Source organism: Patiria miniata, unplaced genomic scaffold (assembly GCF_015706575.1).
Source record: "Patiria miniata isolate m_02_andy unplaced genomic scaffold, ASM1570657v1 HiC_scaffold_27, whole genome shotgun sequence".
Taxonomy (NCBI): Eukaryota; Metazoa; Echinodermata; class Asteroidea; order Valvatida; family Asterinidae; genus Patiria; species Patiria miniata.
In genome coordinates, this window is record NW_024037066.1 from 6,022,120 (window position 1) to 6,049,466 (window position 27,347).

Sequence of the window (27,347 nt, forward strand, 5' to 3'; positions counted from 1 at the left end):
CCATATAGCTACAGACATCACATAAGTATCGTGATTGCCCGCGGTTGAGCGTTCGATTAGCCCGGCTGTCGTGGCTAAACTGTCGGCCTTTCCCCGAGTCGATCCTGGCCGGGTGAGCTACTCCAACACACCCTTTAAAGCCAGTTAGCCAGGCACAATTAAAGAATACCCCGCCACTCAATCTATCCACCTCGTAGCCGGCTACGGAGTCACGGTTGATTGCCCTCAATAAACCTTCTCAGCGCTAGTTGTATGTACTATGCGTCATGCTCCACTGCACTCCCACTCCGTATCCGCGTAGCCGCCAACAGAGTTGACAACTGGCGCATGCGCGTCGAGCTGTATGCGTATACCTTTTTTTTGGGGGGGGGGGGGAGGGGGGCTCACCTCTGGCCGGTTATTCCTCCCCCCCCCTCCTGGATTAGGAAGCAAATAAAAAAAGATAACCAATAGTTTCCTAGGCCTAAAGCCAATTCTTATTGCCACCTTATAGTTGCCTTGTTTATGTTTACAGAATCTATGACAACACAATTATGATCAGGTCACATGTCCGGCAAAGTGCAAACAAAATCTCAAGTATCTCTATTCTAAATATCGAAGTTCAGCTCTTTGAGGAAAAAACTCTTTCGCAACTGGGTTCGGCTCACACAAAGTGACTGCTACCCACACCGCAAACAATGAGACAGCACACCGCGATGCCGACCCGAATCTTATGGGTCCTTGTGGCCATTTTCCTGGCGCGCCGGACCGGGGCGTTCCTGCCGAACAACGCCGGCGTTTCGCTGCCCGTGACCGACTACACCCTGACCGAGATCACGGTGCAAGGCATCGTGCGCACTGTGGCCAGGTACTTCGAAGATACCAACCCGGATCGGTACAGCGCAGGCGACCTCATAGATCTTGATCCTCTGACTCCGTCGCGACTGTTTCAGAAGCATTATGGAGGTAAGGCAGACACGGTCTTAAGCCAGTTCTCATCGGTGATAAAATGTAATTCGACATTGCGTGGTGGACAGTACCGTACACAACTTGGGAGAATTTACTCTTAAAATGAGAATATTTGTTTTGCAAACTCAGAGAAGAACCAGAGAACCAAACTTGTCGCTTGCACACTGACTGAAAATCGGCACTTTAAATGTATATGAGTGTTTCCGCAGACATCTCAGATGCCCTTTACATTGTGTATCTATAACGAAAATTAAAAGATACATAACTTCAATAGATATACCTGAAGAAGTTATTTCCAAAACGCGGTGTACGCCATTTTGTTACCATTTAGGGGCCATTCAGAATTTTCAATGTTTTAAAATTTCGATCTTTTTTCCAAATTGTGGGTGGGTGGGTCAAGCTAAATAATTGAAAATCGAAATTCACTTTCCATGGAAAAAAGATAAAAAACAAAGAAAGATAGATCTTTTGACTTGCCTGAACTACGCGCAAACGTTCCAATATCGCGATGCGTGTTTCTTTTTCAACTTCGTCCCCTGTATGTACTGTCAGTGGCGTAGCCAGGAATTTTTCGGGGGGGGGGGGGGCGCTGGGGGGGGGGGGGGCTGGAACATGTATGGGGGGGGGGGGCGTCATGTAGATCAATGATAATTTTTTTAGAAACTCAAAATCTCAGTGGGGGAGGCGACTGGGGGCGACAAGGTTTCATGGGGGGGGGGGGGGGCTGTCGCCGTCTGTCGGTCTTCTATGCTGTTATGTTTACTTTCAGGTACCTTCAATGGTACTATGTTTAATTAACCTGTTCATTTGTTTAATTAAACTAATAACGCACATATAGTTGCCAAATATGGCACTAACAAGTTTGAGGTCGGCAATTTCGTCTTTAAAAATCTGGGTACGTCGGGTTACCGTACACACAATTGTCCTGGAAACAACAGTACCAAAGTACAGAAAGTCGTACGCAAGAGCTCCCCAGCAAGTATCGCTGACGCCATTATGATTCCAAAGTTTCTCACTGTGTCACACAGTGAAATATCTAAACAGCGTCGTTGTACATTTGTATTGTGAACACATAAAAGCATTCAAGTCGCGTTCTTGCACACTTTTTGCAAGTCGACATAGATATCGTTGAACCACTGCCCCTGCTTTGCATAACAAGTGCACATGAATGAACGATTCGACTTTTATTCAAAGAAATGTCTATGTACAGTCACCAGACTCTATTCAGTAAAGTCCCCGTCAAAACTAAAGTAATCAATCCACGTGCATAACGCACGGCTACACCATCGTACAGTGTGGCAGGGACACCAACAAGTAACACAACAACTAAACATTTAAAAAAAAAAAAGAAGATAAATATTCTGATTGAATTTCGTTAAAAGATACTTGTTGGTGAGGTATCACATAATTTTATCACATAAAAGAGGAAGGCCGACAACTTCACGCCGTCACTGAACTAGACACACATGTACATGGTGTTCAAGTTCATGTACATGCAAGTGCATGTACATGTACATGTTCAGTTTTTTATTAATCGAAATTAGGGGTGGGTGGGTGGGTCAAAATAATTTGGAAAAAAAGTCGAAATTTTAAAACATTGAAAATTCTGAATGGCCCCTTAGAATCCCACACTCTCCTGGTTGCCCAAAGTCAAAGCTGCCCAAGACCGCTTTTATGTACGTAAACACAACTGAATAAGGTAATAACTTAAAGTGAAAAGTGAAGCTTAGACATAGCTGTTGTGCTGTTTGTGGCCTTTAAAGTTTTATCCTTGGCTTGTGGAAATCTTTCACTTTTGTTCCATGATGGATATATCACGTTTTGGATTATACTCTTCGCCTCTTGCATGTTTTTCCTCACGTCACCGAGGGCGCGCAGTTCCTCACTAAATTTGCAAAGTATCCACCTATCCGTATCACATAAGAATAAAGCGAACCCTCAGATGTGACGTCAGAAGCAAGGGATCTATAGACCTTATTCACTAGGAAGATTCACGTGTTCACCGAATGCCTCACTTTCATTTTTTTTTTAAATGTTTAATTATTCATCAGAGCAGACGTACTAATTTGTAATGAACCTTAGTTCATTGCTTTTATTTCTACTCGCAAGGTATTGTAGGTACATGTATTTTTTCTTGTTGGATAGGGGTGAGTTTTCTGAGTAATTAGCGGACGCTCTCATTTAGGCCATCAAATTTTGCCGAATTTGGGCCAGAAGAGAGATGCACTTTGTCTTGTCTGCCCGCTTTCTGTGCAACTGACATTTCGCATTTTGCGGTTTATTATAGGTGCCAGTATATATAGTAGGCCTAAAAGACGTTTTTCACTCATAGCAAAGACAGTTAGCCTACCTACCAAAGCTGCCAATGTTCAGTTGCACAGATTGTCAGCTGTTCCCGGGTCAAATTCGACCCGAAATCCGGGTCATTTTTGACCCGATACTTTTCTGGGCCAAATGACGCTTTTCTGGGCCTAAATGACACTTTTGCCAATAAAGGTTTCAATGTCAAAATGACCCGCAAAACGATCCAGAAAAGTGTAATTCCGGGTCCCCTCTGAACCGGACATGTAAGAGTGCTACCTGGGGGCTTAGCAGAAAGAACAAAACCATTGTAAACTGGGCTTGCCACCTTCGTTGGTTGTTTTTTTTTTGTTGTTTGTTGGTTAGCATTTTCATTGCGAAACACTGTTGTGATAAAAGTAAAAGCCAAACCAGTTCCAGGGAGCCCAGAGATAGTTTGTTGGTTCCGTGTCCTGCTCTTGTGGGTCAGAAACGAACTGTAACAAACGAGAAGACACTTTTTGTGTTATAATTTTCAAAAGTTAGTTGAAAAGGGTCATGCTTTTTACTTTTAGCAGTAAAAAAAAAAATCTGAACTTTTCAACACTGACAAATGCCACCCATCGTTAATTTCAATTCGTTTGACATGTTTAGTTGTGTTGTTGGTTACCATTTTTCAAGATGACAAGACTTATTAATGTTGCCTTTTATCCTTGTCATTAGTGCTTTGTGATAAAAAAAATACACCTTTGACATTCAACATTGTTCCCGGGAACCCAAAGGTATATTTTTTGTTGGCGTTCTGTGTCAAACGTTTGTAGATCACACGAGATTAACTTGAAAAGATGTTCTTAGTTACTTTTGTGCAGTACATTCACGCTGTGCTTTGAAACAGCTACGTGCAGGAATGCAGGGGACGTGCTTTCGCAGTTGCTGGCCCCCGAACACCGAACTCTTCCCATCACCATCCAGAATGCATCATCTCTTGAACAGTTTAAGGGAGTCTTAAAAACCTAGTTGTTTTGATTTTATTAATTTTGTTCCCAATTCTGTTGATTTGTTTACAGCGTTTTGGATCCTTTGGCATAAGCGCCTTACAAATGTTGTTCAATTGTTATGAGCACGTTTAAGGTGGTCAAATAATCACTATATTGTGTTCACTCAGATTTGGCCAACATTATTTTTATGATTTGAAAATCCATTCGATTAGGTTGTATACCTTCGAGCCACGGTGGCATTTATTGTTTTGCCTCCTAGGTTGAGCGTCACATAATGGAACAACTTTTCTGTTCTTTATGATTAGCCTTTCAACAACCTAAAAACGAGAAATTCGACTCAATACACTCAATAACGCAATGACTCAAGACACGAATAAACTCTTAACGCGTCGACAGTGGGTTTAGGGGTTGTTTCGAAATGTAATCCTTTCCTAAAATGAAGTTACCGGGTGGGGATTTGCTTTATGTCGAGGAATGGGAATATACACTCATCCTATGATACTTCTTCAGTTGTTTGTTTCCTTATTCTAGTGTTTTTATCATGTTTTTCAGTGTTCCATGAAAAGCCTCTGTCAATCCATTTGACTGTTTGTGGGTGATAGGGTGAGGTGATGATTTGCTGTATGAATCTGAGAGTCTTACACAGCGATGACAATATTGGACATGAAATTTGCCTCCTCATCATGCACAATTTCTTTTTGCAATCCTACTCTGGTGAATACGTCAATCGATGCATTACCCACGTGCACTGCTCTGATTTTGGCAAGGGCGATAACCTGAGGCCTGTGGCGTACAGTCACAAATACGCAGCAAGTATTTATTTTTCCCTCTGACCTTGGGAAAGGACCTACGATACACTGCAAAAACTGTAGTGTTAATTTAACACCATTCGGTATCTATATAGGACAACACCAGTAAAATTTAACACCAGATGGTCCTATATAGATACCAATGGTGTAAATTTAACACTGCAGTTTTTGCCGTGTATCAAGTATAATTTTGACCAGAGAGCATCACACCCTGTCTTTAGTTTTGGATTACACCCAAGTGTCCTGCTAGCATAGTGTGACTTGTGCTAACTTGAGTACCCCTAGCCTCTACACTTTTGAAGGAGCACTATCTGATACACAATATCATTTTCCATCAGTGTCCACAATGACTCCTGCTCCTACCAGTCTTTCTTTCCCACTTACGCATAATCAAACCATCATTTTCATAGAAAAGCACACCCTGTGTTTGTCTACTACACTTTGGGGAACTAACCTCTCCTTAATAACCATTCAGACTCTCAACCAAGCTTTACAAGTCGATCAATGTATGTCTGTCTAGCATGTCTGTCTTTTATCATTATGTCCTTGACTATGATATTTGAGTTTGTGACACTATCCTGCAGTCTTTCACTATCATATCCTGGTTCAGGATTAGCAGATAACCTGTGCATATTAACTGTATCAACCTCGTCATATTGTGTAAATGCTTGGTTTTTTTTTTAAAGTACACACACCTCTATGACAAATCGATAAGTGAGGGAGGGACATGCATTTGTCTTGTCTGTCAGATTTCTGGGCCACCGACATTTCTCATTTTGCGGTTATAGGTGCTGGTATATAGTAGGTCTGTCAACACCTAACACCAGAGTTTTTTCTCCGATGAAAGACTTATCAACCAAAGCTGCCGATTGGCGTATTTTCAGTTGTGACTCGCAGCTGATTTCTAGCGTAGCAAACTCCCGGGTCATTGTTGATTCGGAATGCGGGTCCTAAATGACCAGAAACTTTCCTGAGTCAAAACGACACAAGTTGTGGGCCAAAACGACACTTTGCCAAGGTTTTCAGGTCAAAATGACATGGGAAAATATCCAGAAAAGTATCATTTTGACCAGGAATAGTGTTATTTCGATCCTGAAAAGTATCAGTTCAAATAGGACCATGCAGAATCTGACCCGGACATTTCAGAGTGCATAAAGCAGCATGTGTAAGGAAACCAACGATTCCTCAAAACTATCCTAGGCACTGTAGCTTAAAAGCCTGAAGAAACATGTAGAGAGAAGACAGTGATAAGAAACTACAGTTTAAGAGGTGGGAGGAGAACCCTTGAAGAATATCCTTGGGGAAAGCCACGGAATCAGGCAGGGACTGAAAACCCAATCCACATGTGGACCAGGTGAGGAAAGTAACCACCGCGCGTAAACCCTAGCACTCTCTCCAACTACCTGCGGGCCTTTGTAGAAAAAAATCTGATCTTTGAACTTAACTTTGCCACCGTGGTTAATTGTTTTTTTAATGGTGTTGTTGGTTACCATTCACAGAGTGAAAAATGCTGCCTTACTTCCTTGGCAACAGTGCTTTGTGATGAAAAAGACCACCTAGTGTACTTAACATTGCTCCCGGTCAGTAACCAGGCTGTGTGTTTGTTCTCCGTTTCGTGCGCTTGTAGATAACCTGTACTATAAGAAAACACACTGTTTTGATGTGTAGGTTTGCGAAATAATCTTGAAAGACGCTGTTATTACCTTTGTACAACTATGGCAGTACATTCTCGGTAACAGCACTTTGTGCTATACGTGAAACAGCTACGGGCAAGAGCAGTTTAATAAGGTGCTCAAATAAACACTATTGTGTTCACTCAGACTTGGCCAACACGATTTTATCATGTCGAAGTGCAGGGAAAGTTATACCTTATAGGGAGGTTGACCTTTTTTAAATTGCCTCCTAGGTTGAGTGTCACATTGTGCAACAAGTTTTATATTTTGTTGGCTTAGCCTTTCAACAACCTAAAAACGAGATACCCAATGGGCCTGAGACGTAATGACGTCACGCTTTGTTTACACGTGCGCTTTCCTATATGTAGCAGACGGTCCCCACTTTATCTGGCGTCCCGACTTCGCTCCCATAGCAAAGCGCATATGTAAACAAAGCCATTACGTCATTACGTCTCGGGTCTATTCAAGACACGAATAAAGCATTGGCAATGGGTTTAGAGGTTGTTTCAGAAAGTTATCATTTTCTATAACGGTTACCGCTCTGGGAGCATTTCAGAGGTATATTATGCATGGGCGTCGCGAAAGGGGGAGAAAGGGGACGCGTGCTGCGGCCGAAAGCTTCTGAAAGAATGCAGGATCACCCCTGATGCCATTGCACACCTCGATCCTGTGTTGCACCAAGCGATCGAGGAGGTGTGCAATAACATCAGGGGTGATCCTGCATTCCTTCAGAAGATTTGCATAAGGTCTACAAGGTTCCGCCTGCTTTCCATAGTCATGCACATATATTTAGAGGCGCAACGAAGGAATATGCATACTGTTAGAGTACTTTTTTAATGAATACAAGAAAGCAAGAGTGGACATTTAAAAAAAAAATCGAAGGGATTAGCTACACATCTGACCGTGATGCTTCAGCTTGCCGCTAACGAAATTGACTGACTGAAGGTTTTAATGAATGATAAAACAAACCGGGTTTGGTTTTTCAATTCAACGCCAATCTTTACACGAGACGAATCCCCGAAACTAGGGCAAATCAGAATGCTGTATATTCGCGAATTGCACTGGAACAAATATGAAATCTTTAGGTTTAAAATCGAAATTGGAATTAAGCATGGAGCCCAACGGCGTTCTCAACGAAATTAAATTATCCTTACATGGAATGTAAAGTGTTAATGGGAAAAACAGAATGCAGTCAACGGAATAGACCTAAATATGCGGAAATGATGTTGCCCAAAAACCGATCACACCTGTTTATGTTACATACCTAGTGTGGGCAGTCCTTTGTTTTCGTGTAGTTAAGAAAAAAACCTGTGAAAAAAAACTCATTTTACTCGTGAAATCTCTTTCAACCCAATTTTTGTATTATGATTCCCTTGAGTGTTTGTCTTCATTTTGCGATGGATAAATGCCTCTAAACCTGTTTTCCAGAGAGGGGGAAACCCTGTGTGGACGTGGGCAATTCCACACAACGTATCTGAAAACTGGTTTATGTGGACATCTTTTGTTCGGAAGTCCACACAGTGAAGGTAATGCTTGTACACTCACTCACTATTCACTCACCCACTCGTCCCGAATCCATTGGGGACGTTCTGGATGCTGTTGCAGACAGCCGTCTCCTTGCTGATTTTTTTCTATATCTTTCGGCCTGCTGAAGTAGAGTCGGTATGCCCAGGACTGTCCACTCCTTTATGTTGTCGGGCCAGATTTTCCTCTGTCTTCCTCCTTCTGCAGTGCCATACTTATTATCTACGTGTTAATTATGGTTAAGGGTGTGATGCGTCTCGTAAGTGAAATGAACTGATATGTCGGTATGGGGTAAAGTCCTCAAAAAGAATGGTTTCATCGCAACTATATGGTTTATTTTAATACAGTTTTGTTGTTTTATTTGGGTTAGATTGCGTCTATTCCACCAAATTCGAGAAAGCCATCAAAGCCATCCTGGATGCCAACGTTCAGATCTCTAGCGATTACTCGCACAAGGCAGTCTGGCACTTCAACGGCAACCAGATCAACAAAGGTTGGTATCAAAATGATCACGCCAACTCTAAAAAATACTTGGTATCTCGTGAAATGCACGCTTCTTGATCCCACTGCACCCACCAACCCAAGCCTTGACAGTCATATCTTGTCTGTTCTTAGCTGAAAAACCAAACTTTAATAAGACAAAAATGAGAATTGCGCTTTTGATGTCAAAATAGATGAAAGAGGATTTTGTGAGCACATTTCTCTGAAGTTTCCGGATGTTCACTATTTCCAAAATTCTAATCATGCAGGATGGTCAGATTTCTCAGCCTTTTCGTGCTTTCCGCAAAACCCTTTTCTCGTAACAATGATATCTTGATGACCTAAAACAAATTACCCCTGTCAAAAGCTTTAAAGTCAAACAAGCATGATAACAGTAGTGTCAATTCTTGTGCTTAATATCTCGTTTTTTTATACACACTCCGTTGACACTGATATTTCTCTGCGTTGATATAGCACCAAGCCAGATGTGAACAAATGCAAATTCAAATTCAATTTGTGATACAAATTCATTCAGTTAAATATTCGTACTATGCAAGCCTTATGAACAATTTCAGTTGCACAAAGTTTAGTCGAAAGTAAAAAAGAATTAAGTCGCTTTCGGAATTTGGACACAAAGTTGGGCGGAGGTTTCCCCATGTGGCGCATTTGAATATTTTTGTATAAAAAGTTCCCGATTAAAGATTAAAAAATACATATCTTCACTCAGATTGTAAGTACTCCACGTTTGTTGGTACGAAAACTTTGGGGACCCTACAAAATGAAGCTCAATGTTTGTAAACAAAGTTAAAAGGCTTTTCTTTCTTTTTTTGAAATTTCGCTTCAAGCCAACCGCAAGATGGTGGGCATCCGGGACACTCTGCTGACTCTCCTTTTGGCGGGAGACGAGAACGCGCCTGACTACGACGTGGCGCGCCAGTACTGCGGCCAGTTCCTGCATTTGGCACACAGCTTCTACTCCAACACCAACTGGATCGAGCTGAACCGATGGCTCAACTCCCTCATTGGCGTGGACCAAAATACAGTCATAACCTCCAGTGAACTGGGTGAGTTGGTCAGTGTTTGTTTCTTTAGGTGCTAAAGTTCGGTGCGATCATCGTGGAGGTGTCCTGGCCTATAACGCCATGGTGGGATTCACCTATGCCTACATGTTTTCCTGCTTGCTGGGCAAAGACATTGGGTATTGCGAGGCTTATTTCGGATAAAAACTTGGTATAAAATTCGGAAGCGGACTCGGCTGATTTTGTTTTGCTTTATTGTTTCTTCTTTGATAAGAATTGCTGAACTCTCCCAAACTCTGTCTTAGTACCCAGTATAAATTGTGTGTGTATACACTGGTGTAAGGTGTCTGGATTTTTCGGGATACGCTTTTGGGCTTGTTTTCTTTTGTGTCTCATTTTTATGAACTCATTAAAAGAAAATGCAAATCTGGTTCTACGAAGCGCTAAGTATCTGTCAAAGATTCTGCCAGAGCTCTGAGAAGTCATGATGACGTAATCCTTCATCGTGGACCAATCGCTGGTGCTGAAGTGATCACATGATCTAGTGATCGATATATCAAGCATTCGTGCGCATTCTACTGGAATTCAACTAACAAAATGAATGTGGGAAAAAAGGTCAATAGCGCACTTGGAGATACTTTTATCGATGACCACCCACTCGGCATGCACTTGAATATAAGCACCCTGCCAGCAGGTGTGTTTTGTTTGATGTCTGTCTGAATGGCGTCATTCCATCCTCGAAAAAAGAATGAAATAAATTTGTTCGATTGTATGCATAATGAGGGTGGCTACAAAGTAGATCAGTATGTAGAAATGCCGAGCAATACTGGAGTATGCCTTGATGCAATTACCGCACCCATACATTAAAGATTTACATATTCCCACTGTGTTAACATTCTAAGTAAACAGTACAGACAAAACATTTTTGAAGAGATTGCCCTATTTCAAAGATATGATTATAGGCCATCAGTTGCGGTCCACAATTTTGGCCATTGGTATCAAATGAGGGGAATAATCGTCAAAGCGATTTTTGGCAAGGTATACACCTCCAGAGTTGGAAAATAAATTATGTGATGGCATTGCAGCGGTGGCAGCTTTTTGGGTGTTATCACCTTTTTTCCCAAAATGTCCATCAAAATGCCTGTTACCACTCTAGGGGCGGTATACCTTGCGCATGCGCACTATAATCATTTATGCCCTGATTTGATACTGACCAATCCTCCAGGCTGATGGCCTATTATTGATGTGATTGTGAGGCAGTTCCCAACCAAACAACATGAGATGGTCGAGATAATAGTCAGATGTTTTTAAAGATGCTACCGAACATTCGGAACAGTCCACCAGTGATAGTTTCTACGATTTCCATTTGGTGACCATTTATACTTCAATATACTTCAATATACAGTACAAAAGTGAATGAAAAGGATTAGACCTATTGCAAGAAAAGAGCCAAAAACAACAACAAACAAACAAACAAACAAAACAGCAATAAACATTGCTCCACTAAACGTCAGTTAAGTAAGTTAGCAGTACCCAATGTATGCACTTTTTGTGTCAAGCCCGAGTTCTCGGATGTGGAACCCCTGACCGTTTGATATCAGTTTATAGAATCAGATTCGGTTTTCTACCCATGCTCTTTATTCGACTATTTTATCGTAATGAATTTCAGTATTTATGTTTTATTTAAATGGAAAGTGGTTCCTTTTGTCTGTTTTTTTTAAACTCCATTCTAAAACTTTCGCATTGCTAGAAAAATATCAATTGAAACAAAATTTGTTTTTCGGTGTGAAAACTTGAAAATGGCAGCAAGGGGGTTTGCAAACTAAGGCCTTTAAGTAAATGAAGTTAGTTTTCCTTGTGCAGCGATTTTCTAGTTGTGATCGGCAAAATGATAGTTGCGATGTAACTATTTTGGTGCCCAATCATGAAGACACAGAGAACACTCTTAAGACTTCAAAAAGTTGCGACATAAGGGGAAATTGTCACTAAAAATTATCATCTGATATAAGGTAGAATGCTAGTCACAGAATACCTGGACGGAAGCATTTAGTAACAGAAGAATGTGTTATCTACGGTCAAAGTTATCGGTGGCCTAGCTATTTGGTAGTGCACTGACCTTGAATACGATATCTACCAAATACTTGAGTTGTATCGAGGGGGTTTCCATGAATCACTTGAGAGGTCTTAGCGTGATTACCTAGTACAGGTATTATTTGTGATCCTGTATTTCACAATCACTCATGTCATCTTGGTATTGCTGCTTATTTACAATTTGTCAGCAATGATCAGTACTTGTCGTTAATATAAAATTTAGAATGGTATAATCAAAGAACTTGCTTAGAAAATGCACATTTGAAGCATTATATTTGTAAGCTTTGGACTAAGCATGTATTGGTAATAATCCTATGTATTGGTAAATATCAATTAAAACCTGAATAATCGATATCACAAATTGCCCAACCATGTAGAAGAGAAGGTATATCATGCAAATCTAATAGTAGTTATGGCCTCCTTAATAGAATATGTACAAAAACATAAAATTGGAGCATAAGCTTTGGACAATGCGTAGCCCAAATCAGATGTTTTGATAAATATCAATAAAAATGTAACTAATTAATATCGCAAATTGCCCGACCTTTATCAGGTGTCATTGTGCAGATTATACAATATGAACTCCTTGGTTAGAATACGCACAAAACATCATCCAACAAAACATTGTTAAACTTAGTACAGGGACTGGGACGGGATGGGTTTGCGGTGGCACCGTGTGGATGGGTCTCTTTTGTGAGTGTGTGTGGTTCTGGGGGGCGGGGCTCAGCGTTTCGAGCGGTGTGCTCTGCCTGTCGGCGGGAGAATGAACATTTTCCTGAAGACGGGCGGAGCATGCTGTTCGGGGCGTTGGGTCCCTCCGGTTCTTTTTCGGAGCCACACGTGCTCACGGGGGAGATTTGTTCACGTGGTGCTACCGCGGACTTAACTTGTCTTAGTATCTTTCCACCATGCAAACCTTGTTCTAATCTCACAGTACAGGTACACAGTAAATTGACATATCTTACTTGCCTACGGACAGATGTTATAAGTTAATTTTGTTTTGTTTTTTAATTTTTGTATTTATGTAGTTTTTACATTCGTGCTTTTTATGTGTTTTAAACCAAATAACGTGTAAAAAGGCCATGGAATTTCCTGCAATGGGATAATTGTATTGTATTGTATTGTAACTGCCGAACTATTGCTAAAATAGCAATTTGGCTTGGCGCTACATTGAATTTGTTTTAGTTTGGAAAAAAAATGCAAACATCAGTATTTTTTGTTGATTTCCCAAGGATACGCCTGCGATGACTGGCCAGCATTATCCAAACACATTATATTATTATGCTGCAAACACATTATTCTTTATGAAACTTATGAATAATGAGGTTTTTAACATGTAGAATGAGACGATTATTGAAAAGTGTTTTTGTCACAAGGAGTTCTTGGAGGTGTAAAGTTTCATTACATACGCCGAGCCTTTTATGGCAATCGTTTGATCTACAATAATAAGTCATCGACACCAGGAAGTGTTACTTCGTGAAAACCGCGGTAACTGAAGTGTGCGAGCACACATCGCTGACGAAGTAATTCAGATGCACAAATTGCGTTCAATACTTCGTGGGTCACATTTAGCTTTAATTTCTCTTGGCGAATGGCGACATAAACAAATTAAATGAAATGAACTACATTTTGAATACAGACAACGTTTTGAAGTAGGAACGCTTTTAAGTATCATTTCTTTTCAAACCCTTTCAAACTTCTGTGTTCTTTACCAGGTATAATTGCTCCGCTGAGCTGGCGTCAGAGCCCGGGAAGTGTAGACATGTGCCAAAACTGCCCCGGATCCAACTCGCTGTAAGTCATCGGAAAAGAAAGAATTCGTGGAAATGCAGTGTCGTACAGTCGCAATACTTGCGATGGATCACAAGTAATCACAAGTCCATCACAATATATCGCAAGACGTGTCATCAAGACAGTCAACTCATTCATAAGTCGATCTTCCTAATCAAAACGCTAAAACGAACTGTGATGAATTAGGCATGTCTTTGTAATTTGTCAACTCCTTGACTTGTGATTTGATGTGCGATTTACTTGTGCCAGAACTTGTGTGATCTAATTACATATGTACCTCGAACATTTCACCAGATGTTGCTCTACTGGTCACATTGATTGATTTAGTTCATGACAAACAAAAAATCTACAGGGTGAGTCAAACTAAAGTGGAACCCAAACCCCAAAAGTTATATTTCATATTAAAAAAATAATGACTGGAAAGCCAATTTCATAAGCTACTTTTAGATGAAAAATTACTGAAATTGCTCAATCACCATTTAAACGCAATGACCCTAAACCTGTTTCGTTCAATAAAAAGCAATTTATTGTGTATTCTTACTACTTTGAACAACAAAGAAAATGACACAGAATACTTGTTTCAACAACAGCTGTCAACAACTGTAGTACACAATATCTTTATGACAACCCTGGTTAGGCAAATGATTTGATTTATAAAATCCACTTTTTTGGAAAAGACGGGCTTTCAAAAGGACTTTGTTGATTATTTCTAACCTTTAAACTGGGGTTTTATCACAGGTGATGTTTGAAGACAATTGTGACGACGATTCTTGAAATCACATTTTGGACGAAATACGTTTTAGTTTCATTGCGTTTAAACGGGGATAATCTTTAAACTGATTGAGCAATTTCAGTAATTTTTGTCATCTAAAAGTATTTTATAAAATTGGCTTTTCGGTCATTATTATTTGGTGCTACACATTTTTTTTAAAATATGAAATATAATTTTGGGGGTTTGGGTTCCTTAAAAAAAACACCTAACCCTGTACTTTAAAGTATTCACTGAATACAGTGACCTGGAATATACAAGTTTGGCGAACGCCTGAAAACTTTGTGAAAAGGAGGGCCTTTAAGAAATGTAAAATTGCATTTTGTTTTATATTTGCGATCAGTGAGATAGTGTTCATAACAGTTCAGATAAACAGCCGATGTAAACTGCATGCTTACTGACTGGAGGGTCTATCTTTTCGATTCCAACAGAATCTTTTAGTTTTCTCAATTTCCTCAGAAAAGCAGTGGCTTGCATTGACCTTAATTGAAAAAAACCCTCTTTTTTTCTCTCAATTCCGGACTTATTTGTAATTCTTCACAGCCCTGGGCTACAAGATTGCTCCGACAATCTTCGTCCGTACGTGTACTATCTGACCAGCGGCTACAGAAGTGGGCAAGACAAGGTCAAACCAGGTATTGTATATGAGTACAGCTCCATTTTGAAGGGAACATTTATTCCATTGGTTTATATATGAGTAGATGACTTTCATCTAAATGCTAGATACAAACTTTATATTGCGTGTATTTTTTTGAGCTTCACCGTTTCAATTTCATATTGACTTCGAATTTAATGGTTTTAATCAGTTTGAGATTCTGAAATACAACCGTCACAAAAAAATCATATTAATTTGTTAACAGACACATCGATTATTAATTTATTTTTTTCATGAATGAATTTACTGATTTTGATCCAATGAATTTTCAATTGAATCACCAGAGAGTTGCATGTGAGGCTTTTTTTTTTGGGGGGGGGGTTAAATTCAATTTAAACTACATGTATTACCCGAATATATGAGGATCTAGCCCTTATACTTAAATGTAACATAGGATCATTTGCCTTCATTTCATTTTTCCCGTTGGAAACAGCAAAATTGCTCAAAAATCTGAAGTAGGGTGCATAACAAGTAACCCGTGGAAGTTTTAGCCCAGTGGCTATACCATACATTTTGAGAAAACAGAGAAAACACACATGCACGATTGTTTTGGTCTCGTATCCGGATTCTGCTGCTGACGCACCTAAAAAAATCCCACTGGCACACCTTTGTAAAATCACCTTCAATTATTGTTTTCTTCGGAACGATACCATTTTAGATGGAATAATTTCACAGGGTATTTTGAACCATATCCTTATCTTCACTTTGAGCAATATCGATGGGTCTGTTTCTAGGTAATTACCAAGTGCCTCTAAGTACAATAAATCGTATTAAAAATGCCCAAGATGAAACAGAGCCCTAGAATCTGTGACAAATAAACCTATTGTTCCCATCTTTTGGAAAAACCCAATCAATTCCCTGGCCTCTGGTCTGCTCCTCGATGGATTGAGTATTTCGATAGTTTGTCCATGCGCCGTCAGAAGTCAAAAGCTCATAAATAATCAACCGTCATCAAACACAATCGGACGAATATAGGCAGGTTGAAGTGGATGTCAAACAGATATTCCGTGCCAAAGCGACAAAAGATTGCCTCTTGATTAGTTTGAATGGCGCCGCGTCACTCAAAAGAATAACCGTTTGTTGTGGCTTATCGATTAGCATCACGCTACCGCCACAAAATATTTGCACATGTGAATCCCACTTGTCTAAATGCTGGGGTTCGAAGTCTGTAACCCCAGTCCTTTACTGATATTATTGTAGAGAAGTTTCTAGATTTAGACAAAGATCAAATAAAGACTGGATGCAAATAGGAATTGCACAACTCGGTCACCGGTTGGCATTGATGAGGGATGAAGAGTCAAGGTTGAAAAAAATGCCCCAAGCAAACATTGTCTAAAAAGAAAAACCCTTGAAAGTGTTTGAAATATATCACCGTCTCCAACTGTTACCAAGTTGACGAAATGGTTGCTATGTTTCGCATCGATTAAACATGATAAAATGACGTCAATATTTTGGACTGCATATAGTATACGAACCTGTGCAAATGCGACAAGTTTAAAAGCATTTCACATCTGCCGTTTCTGCGCATCAAACTATGAAGTCAACTACTTTGAAAATGTGACGCAAATATGCATAATTTCGCAAGAAAGTAAACAAAAATAAATGCAGTTAGATGTAGGTATCATATTGCGGATACATGCACCCAGTTTATAAAAAGGCTTCTTTTTTCTTTTCTTTTTAATAAGAACTAAACTCTTGTTAATTAACCGATCCCAAAGCTGTTTTCTCTCACATAGATTTTAAATCAATTTTTATCAAAACAGATTATGCATGCAGGATATTCGTGCAAGTGCAAATAGGTCGCGAAATTGTGACGTAAGCGGCAAATGTTCCTCCTGCCGAATGAAAACCGCGAAGTGCGACTCATTTCAATTCCTGCGAAGCTAGTTTCGCCGCAAAGGATTCTTGACGTCATTTGCGTAGTAATGGACATCAATAACCATAGGCGTAGCCAAGGGGGGCATAGGGGGGCCATGGCCCCCCCTGCTGTAAAAAAAATGACATTTTACCAAAACCCGACGTTAATTACGAGTACGAAATATGAGTATGTGTATTTGATTGTCCGAAAATCATGTAGGCCCCCTAATGCCTTTTTCTATAAAAAAAACCGTCTTAAAAACTTTTGTCAAATAATTCAGGGGAAAGGGGCCAGAAATGGCCTCAGATTGCACCACACAGCATGTAGGATCAAAAATGTCCCGGGGCCCTTAAGCGGGCCCCGGACCTCATGCCGTATTTAAACACGTTCTTGACCAAGTTGAATACAATGAAAAACTCTTTATACTGTATTCGATGTAAAATCAGGCAAAACAAAGGAATACCAAAAACATATAAGGCCGAATAAGAAGAAAAACATGTTTCTCGTCCGGGTTTTTGAAAAAAGGAGGAAGAGCGGCTTTTTATTTTTTATTTTTTTCAAGATGACCGCCATTTTAAAATTTCCTGCAACCGTTGGTGTTTCCAATGTTCAAAGACACTTTCAAAAGAAAAGGCAAGTTGGACAAGAGAACTGAACATATTTACAGTGTCATTTAGAGTTGTATTGGTATTGGTATTTATTTTCCGATGAATTGGTGGACTTGTTCGGTGTTTTTTACTGAATTTTTTCAAAAGTAAAAAAGCCTCCAAAAAAGGAAGCGGGTGGGGACGAGAAACATGTGGTTTTTTTTGCTTTGCCTAAGGCAAAAGAAAAATGTATTTTCGCAATTAAAACTAGACATTTCCAAAGCAGGCAACAAGATGTTTGCTGGTAGGGGCGGATCTGGGGTGTTGGGCGTGGGCCACCATTTTTTCCTTCAAAAAATAAAAGCAAGATGTAGAGAGGGAGAGAGACCCAAACAGAGAAGAAAGGGAAGGTAGAGACACAATTAATACGGCAGTTCACGTCAAACCGTAGCCTGCTAGGATTAGTTGCACACAAGACGACATTATTATAGGGGGTCTGTCATACCTTTAGCTTTTCGAAAATAAAAAAGTGACGGGATCAAGAACTGCAACAAGACATCGCGTGGCGACGAAACCTATGCTAGTATGTTGTACATTACACAGGAAAATGCACCCATACCTCTCTATTGCATGCAGGACGCACGGCGGACAAGCCTTTGGAATGGGTGTCAATCGGGGGGGGGAGGAACATGTTCTTAAACATTGCACATGTCTTAAAGTCATGGGCGTTTGAAATTGTGTCCCCCATCCTTCAAAAAGTGGGGGGGGGGGGGGGGGGGGGGACAGGGGGACATGCCCCCCCCCCCCCACTTTTTGAAGGATGGGGGACACAATATCAAATGCCCCCCCCCCCCGATTTTTGAACTCGTGTCTCATTTACAGGGCCCTATTATTATATGCAGTGTATCTTTTGCTAAGAAAATAATGGTTAAAGTGGTCAGAAATTGCCTTAGATCGCACCACAGAGCATTTAGAATCCAAATTTTTTCGGGGCCCTTAATAAGCGGGCCCTGAACTCCTCACCTTTAGCTGAGAATAGGTTATTCAATGACTTCAACCTCGAAAATAATGTTAAAATTATTATCTTTTGCTAAGAAAATATTGGTTAAATAAGGTAGGCAGAAATTGCCTCAGATCACACCACAGAGCATCAAGAATCAATTTTTTGGGGGGCCCTTCAGCGGGCCCCGAACCCAACGCCTTTAGCTGAGAATTATAATAGGCCTAGCTTATTCAATGACTTCAACCTCGAAAATGATGTTTAAAAAATATTATTATCTTTCGCTAAGAAAATATTGGTTAAAGTAAATTGCCGCAGATCGCAGCACAGAGCATCTATAGAATCAAATTTTTGGGGGGCCCCGACCCAAAGCCTAGCTCAGAATAGCTGATTCAATGACTCCAACATCGAAAACGATGTTCAAATTATTTTCTTTTGCTAAAAAAATATTGGTTAAAGTGGTCAGAAATGGCTTCAGATCACACCACAGAGCATCTAGAATCCAATTTTTTTCGGGGCCCTTGAGCGGGCCCTGAACCCAACGCCGTAAGGGCTTCGCGCTTCGTGCTCGCATTAGTTCTGATCAAGGTATGTCCCCCCACTTTTGAGAAGCAATAATGACGCCCCTGCTTAAAGTTGGGGTATCGTATCGTTTGTCCCACCCACTTTTTTTCATCACCGAATAAACCTTGTAGCCTACTAGTACTACAGTTTGATTTTATAGTTTTCAGGATAGCTGATTCAATGACTCCAAACTCGATGTTTAAATGGTGATCTTTTGCGAAAAAAAAAGTGTTTAAAGTGGTTAGATATTGCCTGAGATCACACCATGTAGAATCTAGAATCCAATATTTTCCGGGGCCCTTAAGCGGGCCACGGACCCCACGCCACGCATTACTTTTCATCACCCCCCTCTTTGGCCTTCAGCGTAGGCGACACAACTTGCCTACACCACTTGCTGCTTGTTACATTTCACACACCCCCTTTTTGGACAATCCTAGTTCCGCCCCTGGTTGGGGTTTGTACAGGCCGGTCGGACTTGGCCCCCCTGATCCAAATTCCTGGCTACGCCTGTGTCAATAACTGACGTCTTTTCCTCATCCTAATTAAAGCCTATAGTTGTATTCTATCTATTAAGGAAACGCAAGGATTTTGAAAGTGTCAGGCAATTTCCTTTGGGAGCTGAAAATACATTCCCCCCTCCCCCCCCCCCCCAAGTTTTAAAGATTGAAGAAAAGCCTCGAAATGGTATTTAAGGGTAGCTGCGTGAACTCAGGCCTGTGAAGAGTAGAACCTAGTCCGCATGTCCGCATGGACAGGAACAGAGGTGCGGGGAAAAGTACCACTGCGCCAACCTTACCCCAAAAACCGAATATTGTATTTGGTATAAGAGTGTTGTAGTCGAGTCGAGTCCATCACCAGTCCTCACAAGTCCTTCACAAATCGATCAAAAGTCAGTTCCAAGTCAGACATAAATCCTCCAATTCGCAAGCTATTCAAATGGCTGAGACAAAGACATTTCTTTGCTATTGTTCTCCACCTGTTATTTGTTTCCGAATGTACGAAATCACTGCGTAAATCACTTGTAACTGGATTTGTAATGTACCTGTCATGGACTTGACACCAAGCACTGGTTCACTCTTAAAAGATCCGGGTCTAATTTGACCCGGATTCCAGGTCGCGTAATGAAAGTTTCAGTGTCAAATGACCTGGGAAACGATTCAAAGAAGTGTCATTTTGATCCGGAAAAGTGTCATTTTGACTCTAAAAAGTATCAGGTCAAATCTGATTTGTCTAATTTGACCCGGATTCCAGGTCGCGTAATGAAAGTTTCAGTGTCAAATGACCTGGGAAACGATTCAAAGAAGTGTCATTTTGATCCGGAAAAGTGTCATTTTGACTCTGAAAAGTATCAGGTCAAATCTGAGCCGGCTTCCGGATCCAATTTTACCCGGGACTTTTACGAGTGTATATCACCCCTGAACTTCATTCTTTGTTTCCCAGCTGGCGCCGCTGACGGCGTCTGGGGAAAGTGTTCCCATGGAGGGCGTTACGACGCGTCCTGGACCGAGGTCGCAACCGGGGAATCAACAAGGAGTCCACGGACGAAACGAGGACCCCGCACTCCACCCTCCACGAACAGGCCGCGCTGACGGCAATACAAGCCACCGAGGACTTCTTCTATCACCCAGGTATCAAAGACAGGAGTGTGGTTTAGTTAAACAAAAATATTTTAAAAAAGGCGTGGCCAGATATGAATACGGATGTAGCTTAATGGAAAGGGAGGTATTATCTAGTAAATGGGGCCGTGGTAGAATGAAAAGGGCGTGGTCCAATACAAAAAGGCTGTGCATTTGGAAGGTGTGGTCTAATGAAAAATGGGATTGGTGTAACAAAAGGGTGTGGTCAACTTAAAGGGGCATGGTCTAAAAGGATGTGTAAGCCTGACAGTGATTGAGAAAAATGATAAGAAACGTTTAAGGAAAGTCGTTTGTCCTACCTTTGGTGAGGAGGTGCTGGGTACGTTTTATATGTGACTGCAGTGTGATTTTAAGTTGGACATACTTTGTTTTCCCCACCAGTCAGGGGTCTGTATAAACTCATTGGTGAGCGGAAGTTCCGCAGGTTGCTGAACCTGGACGTGGGGACATCGCTGACCTTCGTCATTGACGTCTCAGGCAGCATGTCAGACGACATCAAAGCGGTGAAAGAAGAGACGATCCGCATCGTGGAGAAGCACAACCAGACCTGCTTGGCCGCATCCAACTATGTCGTTGCACCATTCAGCGATCCAGGTCGGTCGAGTTGGCGGGGATATAGGTTCCCACTTCCCAGCCACTCTGCAAAGCAGGGAAACCTTGGAAATTTGGTTCCATTTTTCCAGTCAGGAAAAAATCAGAGAATTCGGGATAAACACCAAATATCACTTTATCAGGGAAAACTCTGGTAATTTGACAGCAATTAAACTAAGAGAAAGGTTTTCGTCAGTTAGTCAGTTAGCGTATGCTGTGTCCCAGTTGTATCCAGCGACTGACTGGCATTAAAACAAGCTGTGGTGGCTTTGTAGTGTTTATGCAGTGTGACTGTTTTTTACTGAGTTGCTTATTATTACTGGACTTCCCAGCAACCTCCTTAAACTGAAAATTTTTCCCATGGAATTTTGGAAACTTATCAGAGGAGTATCCCGGTTGTAGTCAACACCCGGGACATTTTATTTATATTTGGGATAATTGTTTTGTGTGCAATCGCTTTCAAGAGGGATCAAAACATTTAAACCATCACATTTTGAAGTAATTCCTTTGGGGGGGGGGGGCGTGCAAACAATCACCAAAGTGCTGACATGTCACCATTTAAGGTACAGGCTCAGAGTAATTTACCCTTTTTTATCTTCATTAGATAAATATCTCTTTTGCAATTACTGTATGCATTTCCCCTAGTGACGACTATAAATTGCAAATAAAATTTATTAAAATTATTATTTATTATTATTAAATGGTTTATTTCACTCTTCCGTCGCAGCCCGAAGGCTCAATTGTGGGCAGGTTTACATTGAAAACATTTTTTAAAAAATAGAGGTAAAAACTGTATGCAATTACAATAAAAATAATGACAAGACCGTAATCAAAATGTAATCCAAAATCAAATTGTAATCCAGGTTTTGGTCCTGCCATGGTGACCACTGTTGCCAGTGAGTGCATCGAGTATCTGAGCGGGCTGAGTGCTGGAGGAGGCTATGATTGCCCAGAGCTTGCCAACAGCGGCTTGGAACTCGGTATCCAGAACAGGTAATAACCTAGTCCGAGTAACTTGGACCCAACTTATCGCCTTTTTTAACATTTGGACATGGTCTGGCGATAGTGGGGTCCAAGCTAATACCGCGACCTGGACGACATCATCCTGTCACTGTCCCAAAAACCAACATTTTCCAACAAAAAACATCAGATTTCACCTTCAAAACGGCCTCCAAATTACTAGATATGCCACCTGAGGTACAAGTAGACATCGATAATTAAGATGGTTGTATTGAAGTTTACTTACGATCCGGAAAAAAAGTGAAATTTTCCGTTCATATCGGAGAGCTCCCCTCGCGATCTTGAACACGTTAAATTTCCGATCGTGTTTAATGTTTGAACGACGCGATTTCTTCTACATGCCCAGCGTACATTCGATGGTCCCCGTATCCCGAGTGCGATTCCGTTACCGAGCGCGCGCGATGCATCGATTATGATAATGAGTAGACTGGATCACGTTTGTAAATACATGTGCATTTCAAACGATAATAGGGAGTCGGGAACTAGCGCAGCTTTTATGGCGGGTACCAGTTCAAGCTGGTTCCCGATTCCCTTTTACAGTTCGAAATGCACATGTATGTGTTTACAAACGTGACTCATTATCATAATCGATGCATCGCGCGCGCTCGGTAACAGAATCGCACTCGGGATACGGGGACCATCGAATGTACGCTGGGCATGTAGAAGAAATCGCGTCGTTCAAACATTAAACACGATCGGAAATTTAACGTGTTCAAGATCGCGAGGGGAGCTCTCCGATATGAACGGAAAATTTCACTTTTTTTCCGGATCGTAAGTAAACTTCAATACAACCATCTTAATTATCGATGTCTACTTGTACCTCAGGTGGCATATCTAGTAATTTGGAGGCCGTTTTGAAGGTGAAATCTGATGTTTTTTGTTGGAAAATGTTGGTTTTTGGGACAGTGACAGGATGATGTCGTCCAGGTCGCGGTATTAGCTTGGACCCCACTATCGCCAGACCATGTCCAAATGTTAAAAAAGGCGATAAGTTGGGTCCAAGTTACTCAGACTAGTAATAACCAGGGGCCTAAATCTCAGGGGATGGGGGTGTATATATCCCCCACTTTTTTGGCTTGCGGTGAAGGCATTTGATCATCCGCGTCCGCCTCCCCAATTGTATTGTTTTGAGAAACCAAACGTGGGAATTTGAGGTACTAATTTTGCGGTATTAACTTCCCAACCTGAACCAAAATGTAGTATTCATGAGTACCGAAAAGGGGGAAAATGCCATTGTTATTAAACACGCTGTTTTGATGTAAAGTTGAGGGCCGTAAGTATACATAAGGCCAAACAAAATAAGTCTCCGGTTTCTGGTATGGAGCTTGCCCAAAAAGTGGTGCGGCGACGCGGCTTTTGTTTTTTTTTACCTGATTTTTTTCCTCAAATGTCGGCTGATGACTGCAAATGGTGCCCGACTAAACTTAGTGCAAATATATGAGAGTCCAGAGAGGCCACATAAAGCTTATTCTCGATCATAACCCCACCTAAAAACGTGTTAAAATTGTGCAGCAGCAGGATTCCAGTCAAACCAGTGAGTTTGGCGGTTTTGAGACATCATCTTTGATTGAATAAATAACTTTTTCATTTTGCCGACGCGCATGGCTACGGCGACGCGCGCGCATACCAGAAACCGGAGACTTTTTTGGGGGGCCTAAAGTTGTACATTTTTATCATGATCAGCGTCTCCTATTGTCACGTGGTGTCCAGCACCCCCCCCCCCCCCCCCCCCCCCCCACTGCACTTGTCGAATTTCCACGGCCGAGCAAATTGTTTTTAATTTTTTTAAGTCATTCCCATCCCCCAGTCCCCGGCACAGATTTACGACACTGATTAGAACAACCCAGCAAGAAAAAAAGAAAGAAAATCGAAACGATTACAAAAACGCAGTTTAAAAAAAGGACATTCTTGGGAGAAGATACTTTGACCTGATAATCTTTAGGGTCAAAATGACACTTCTCTTCGATTTTGACTCGGAAATCTTCACAAAAGTGTCATAGAGAAATAGATTTGTATTTTTTTTTTTATATCAATAGCTGTTTTACTAGCAGGATAAAAGTTATTCACCTTTGAATAAAACATCGAATGAAAACAATTCACATTACGTTTTTTCCTTTGAATTATAACAGTACAGAATTTAATGATACGGTGACGAAACATGAAAGGCCCTCTTTCAGAAAGTTGCAGATGGTTGCAGATACACAAAATCTCAAAAAGTGTCTTTTATTTCCCTTAAAATATAACCAACAAATCATGGTATATCTTCTTCTGTTTTGGGGGGAAGAGCACTGGGTATGCAACTTAATTGGTATTTTGTCCTGTATATCAACGCAGTGTCAACGGAGCCAATGTGTACATGTTCACCGATGCCTCCGATAGGGATAAGGAAAAGGTGCCGGATGTCTTGGCCTTGATTGAGGAGAAGAAGGTCCAGGTCAAGTTCCTACTGACTGGCGTCTGCGGTTCCGGGTCCAGACGACGACGCAAAAGAGGTATTGTTAGGACTACTTTTAGAGTCTGTGCACTGTGTGTACAAGTACGCCTACTCTCTGTTTTATGGAAATGACAAAGAGAGTCGATGCCAACGATGCTGAGACACACCGAAATCCAATCTTGGATTTCTGAGCATACCTTACACGCGCATTACACATTCACAAAAAATTACCATCTACATGTTCGAAATTAAATATCACATCATTATCTACACATTAAAAAACAAAGCCAAAAGACCATTTTTCATCATGTGGATAGAGATTGAGACGATTTTGTTTTTAACATGTAGATGGTGTAATAATTTTTTATTAAAGATAGGCCTATAGGCGTTACCAACTACACAGTGGAAACAAAACAACAACAACATATCATCAACTACAACTTATAATAACAGTATTAACTTTAAATTCACACACAGTGGTATTCGGACATTATTGGGAGTGGCGAACATTTTCAAGGTGAAAATGAGTTGGCATTTTTTTTAACGAAATTCAACTTGTTTCTCAGTCCTAATGAATGACCTAAATCTCACGGTGGGAGGTGACCATCATGAAGGATTAGTGCGGTATGATGACAAAATTGCCCCAACTCTTTCTCACATCCTATTCAAATAGCCTGCTCTTTGGTAATAGGTCATGCCTATATCGATTTTTAAAAATTATGGACATGAAATACATGTATAGGACAGATAATAATTTTCAAGACTATATGAATAAAGGATTTGTTAACTTTGAAAAGAAAAACTTGAAATTAAGTCTTATACCATAAGAAACTGATTAAAAATACAAAATTGTAAGCAGTTCTGCAGATGTGCATCTACTCATGGGCGTCGCGAGGGGGGGGGGGGGCAAGGGGGGCACTTGCCCCCCCCCTGGAAAACCAAAAAAAAAAAAAAAAAAAAGGAAGAAAAAAAAGAAAGAAAAAGAAAGAAAGAAAAAGAGGCGCGAAGACAAAGTGGTGTAAATTTAATGAGTTGGGGGGGGGGGGCAAAATGTCCCTGCCCCCCTCTAAAAATGATAAATCGAGAATGTGTTGAGAAATACAAGCATTTTTTGGCAAATTTTTTTTTACCCCCCTCTAGAAAAATTCCTGGCGACGCCCATGCATCTACTACATACGATATGCATGTCACTCATCATACTGTTTCGTAGGAGTATTGTCTGACACTGTGACAATTTCAAGTACATGTTTCCAATAAAACAACAATTGTTTTTGGCCAGACAAGAAGTCATGCCTATCTTTTGTTAGTTATGGGTGCAAGGAAATGAAATTAAAAGCAAGTTTTCAGAGAGTTAAATTCAATTGGCAAAATCTAAAGAAAGTAGTTTTTCTGTTAAAAGAAATTATGCAACTTTAAACTTTGTGAGGAGAAAACAATTTTAATTTCTTGAAGAAAACATATCACTCCAAATTTGCCTGACGCTTGTTTATATAGCAGTCATGTCACGTGATATGTCACATGACATCTCATCTTTACCAACCATCGTTTCCACAGCGTCCGATTGGTCCAATATATCACCGTCGTATCAGACCATCGCTGACTCATCAGGAGGGGAGATCTACCGGACAGACAAGGACGGCATCGGAGACTTAACCAAGATCATTGAGGGCGATCTTCGCGCCTCTCAGGTAACGGCTAAGTACTGCCCTCAACGTCGGCAAAGAGAAATTGAAGGACACTCGAGCGCGCCCTAGCTGCCGCCACACCCATTCATTTCTCTCGTGCTACGTGTGTACAGTTTGCGCTCATTTAGGCCTAATTGTGACAAAGCTGACATTATATAGCCATAATATGTTATTAGCCATTTTTAGCCTGGAGCCTTGCGCATCTTTTGATACCAGCTACGCGCTGGTTCCCGATCAGTCCATTCGAATGTAGGGAGCTAGGGAACCAGTTTCATCACTCCCATCGTTGAACTTGAATACTTATTAGTAAATTTGCATCTCGTCATCTAATTTTCTTTTTTGGTATTTTTCCAATGGTTGCCATTAACCCTAAAAGGGCCGGGGGGGGGGGGGGGGGGGGGGGGGGGGGGGGGGGGGGGGGGGGGAATCCGCCCCCCCCTCAACTTTTTCAGCGATAGCCTAGAAAGTTTGTTTTCATGACCAGAAATGTTATGACTTATTAGCCTCGAGCCTTGCGCATCTTTTGATACCAAAAACATAAATAAAATTTCCAGCGCTACGCGCCGTGAAAACGGAACTTTCCCATAATAATAATGTCGTGTATACACAGAGCACAATTACCATTCGTACATATGAATAATTAATTAGCCATAATTCAAAAATCCTTTGACCTATAGTCATGAAATTTCTTGGGTATGTTTATGATGAGTTGCTCTATGCACGTACTGAGTTTCAAAATTGTTCGTCACTCGATGGCCGAGATCGGGGGGGGGGGGGCGGAATTTGCCCCCCCCCCCCCCCCCCCCGGCTGAGAGATGGTCAAAATAACCCGGCCCTTTTGAGATTTTAGACCTAATGATTTGATCGACAACAAATAATGTGATGACGATTTGTCCAATTGAATTTGTAAAAAAAACAAAAAAAACCACAATTT

At 41.0% G+C, this 27,347-nt stretch overlaps 1 protein-coding gene across 1 annotated transcript in view; it reads left to right on the plus strand.

The window, feature by feature from the left end:
* Positions 1-567: 567 nt before the first annotated feature.
* Positions 568-27,347, plus strand: part of LOC119734524 (von Willebrand factor A domain-containing protein 7-like) — a 36,004-nt gene continuing 9,224 nt past the window's right edge. Inside the window, 11 exon segments of the mRNA XM_038208058.1 lie at positions 568-945; positions 8,603-8,725; positions 9,558-9,776; positions 13,538-13,616; positions 14,926-15,017; positions 20,487-20,561; positions 20,564-20,674; positions 21,065-21,277; positions 22,138-22,267; positions 24,629-24,786; positions 26,283-26,416. Of these exon segments, the coding sequence (XP_038063986.1) occupies positions 678-945; positions 8,603-8,725; positions 9,558-9,776; positions 13,538-13,616; positions 14,926-15,017; positions 20,487-20,561; positions 20,564-20,674; positions 21,065-21,277; positions 22,138-22,267; positions 24,629-24,786; positions 26,283-26,416 (1,602 nt within the window). The 5' untranslated portion in view covers positions 568-677.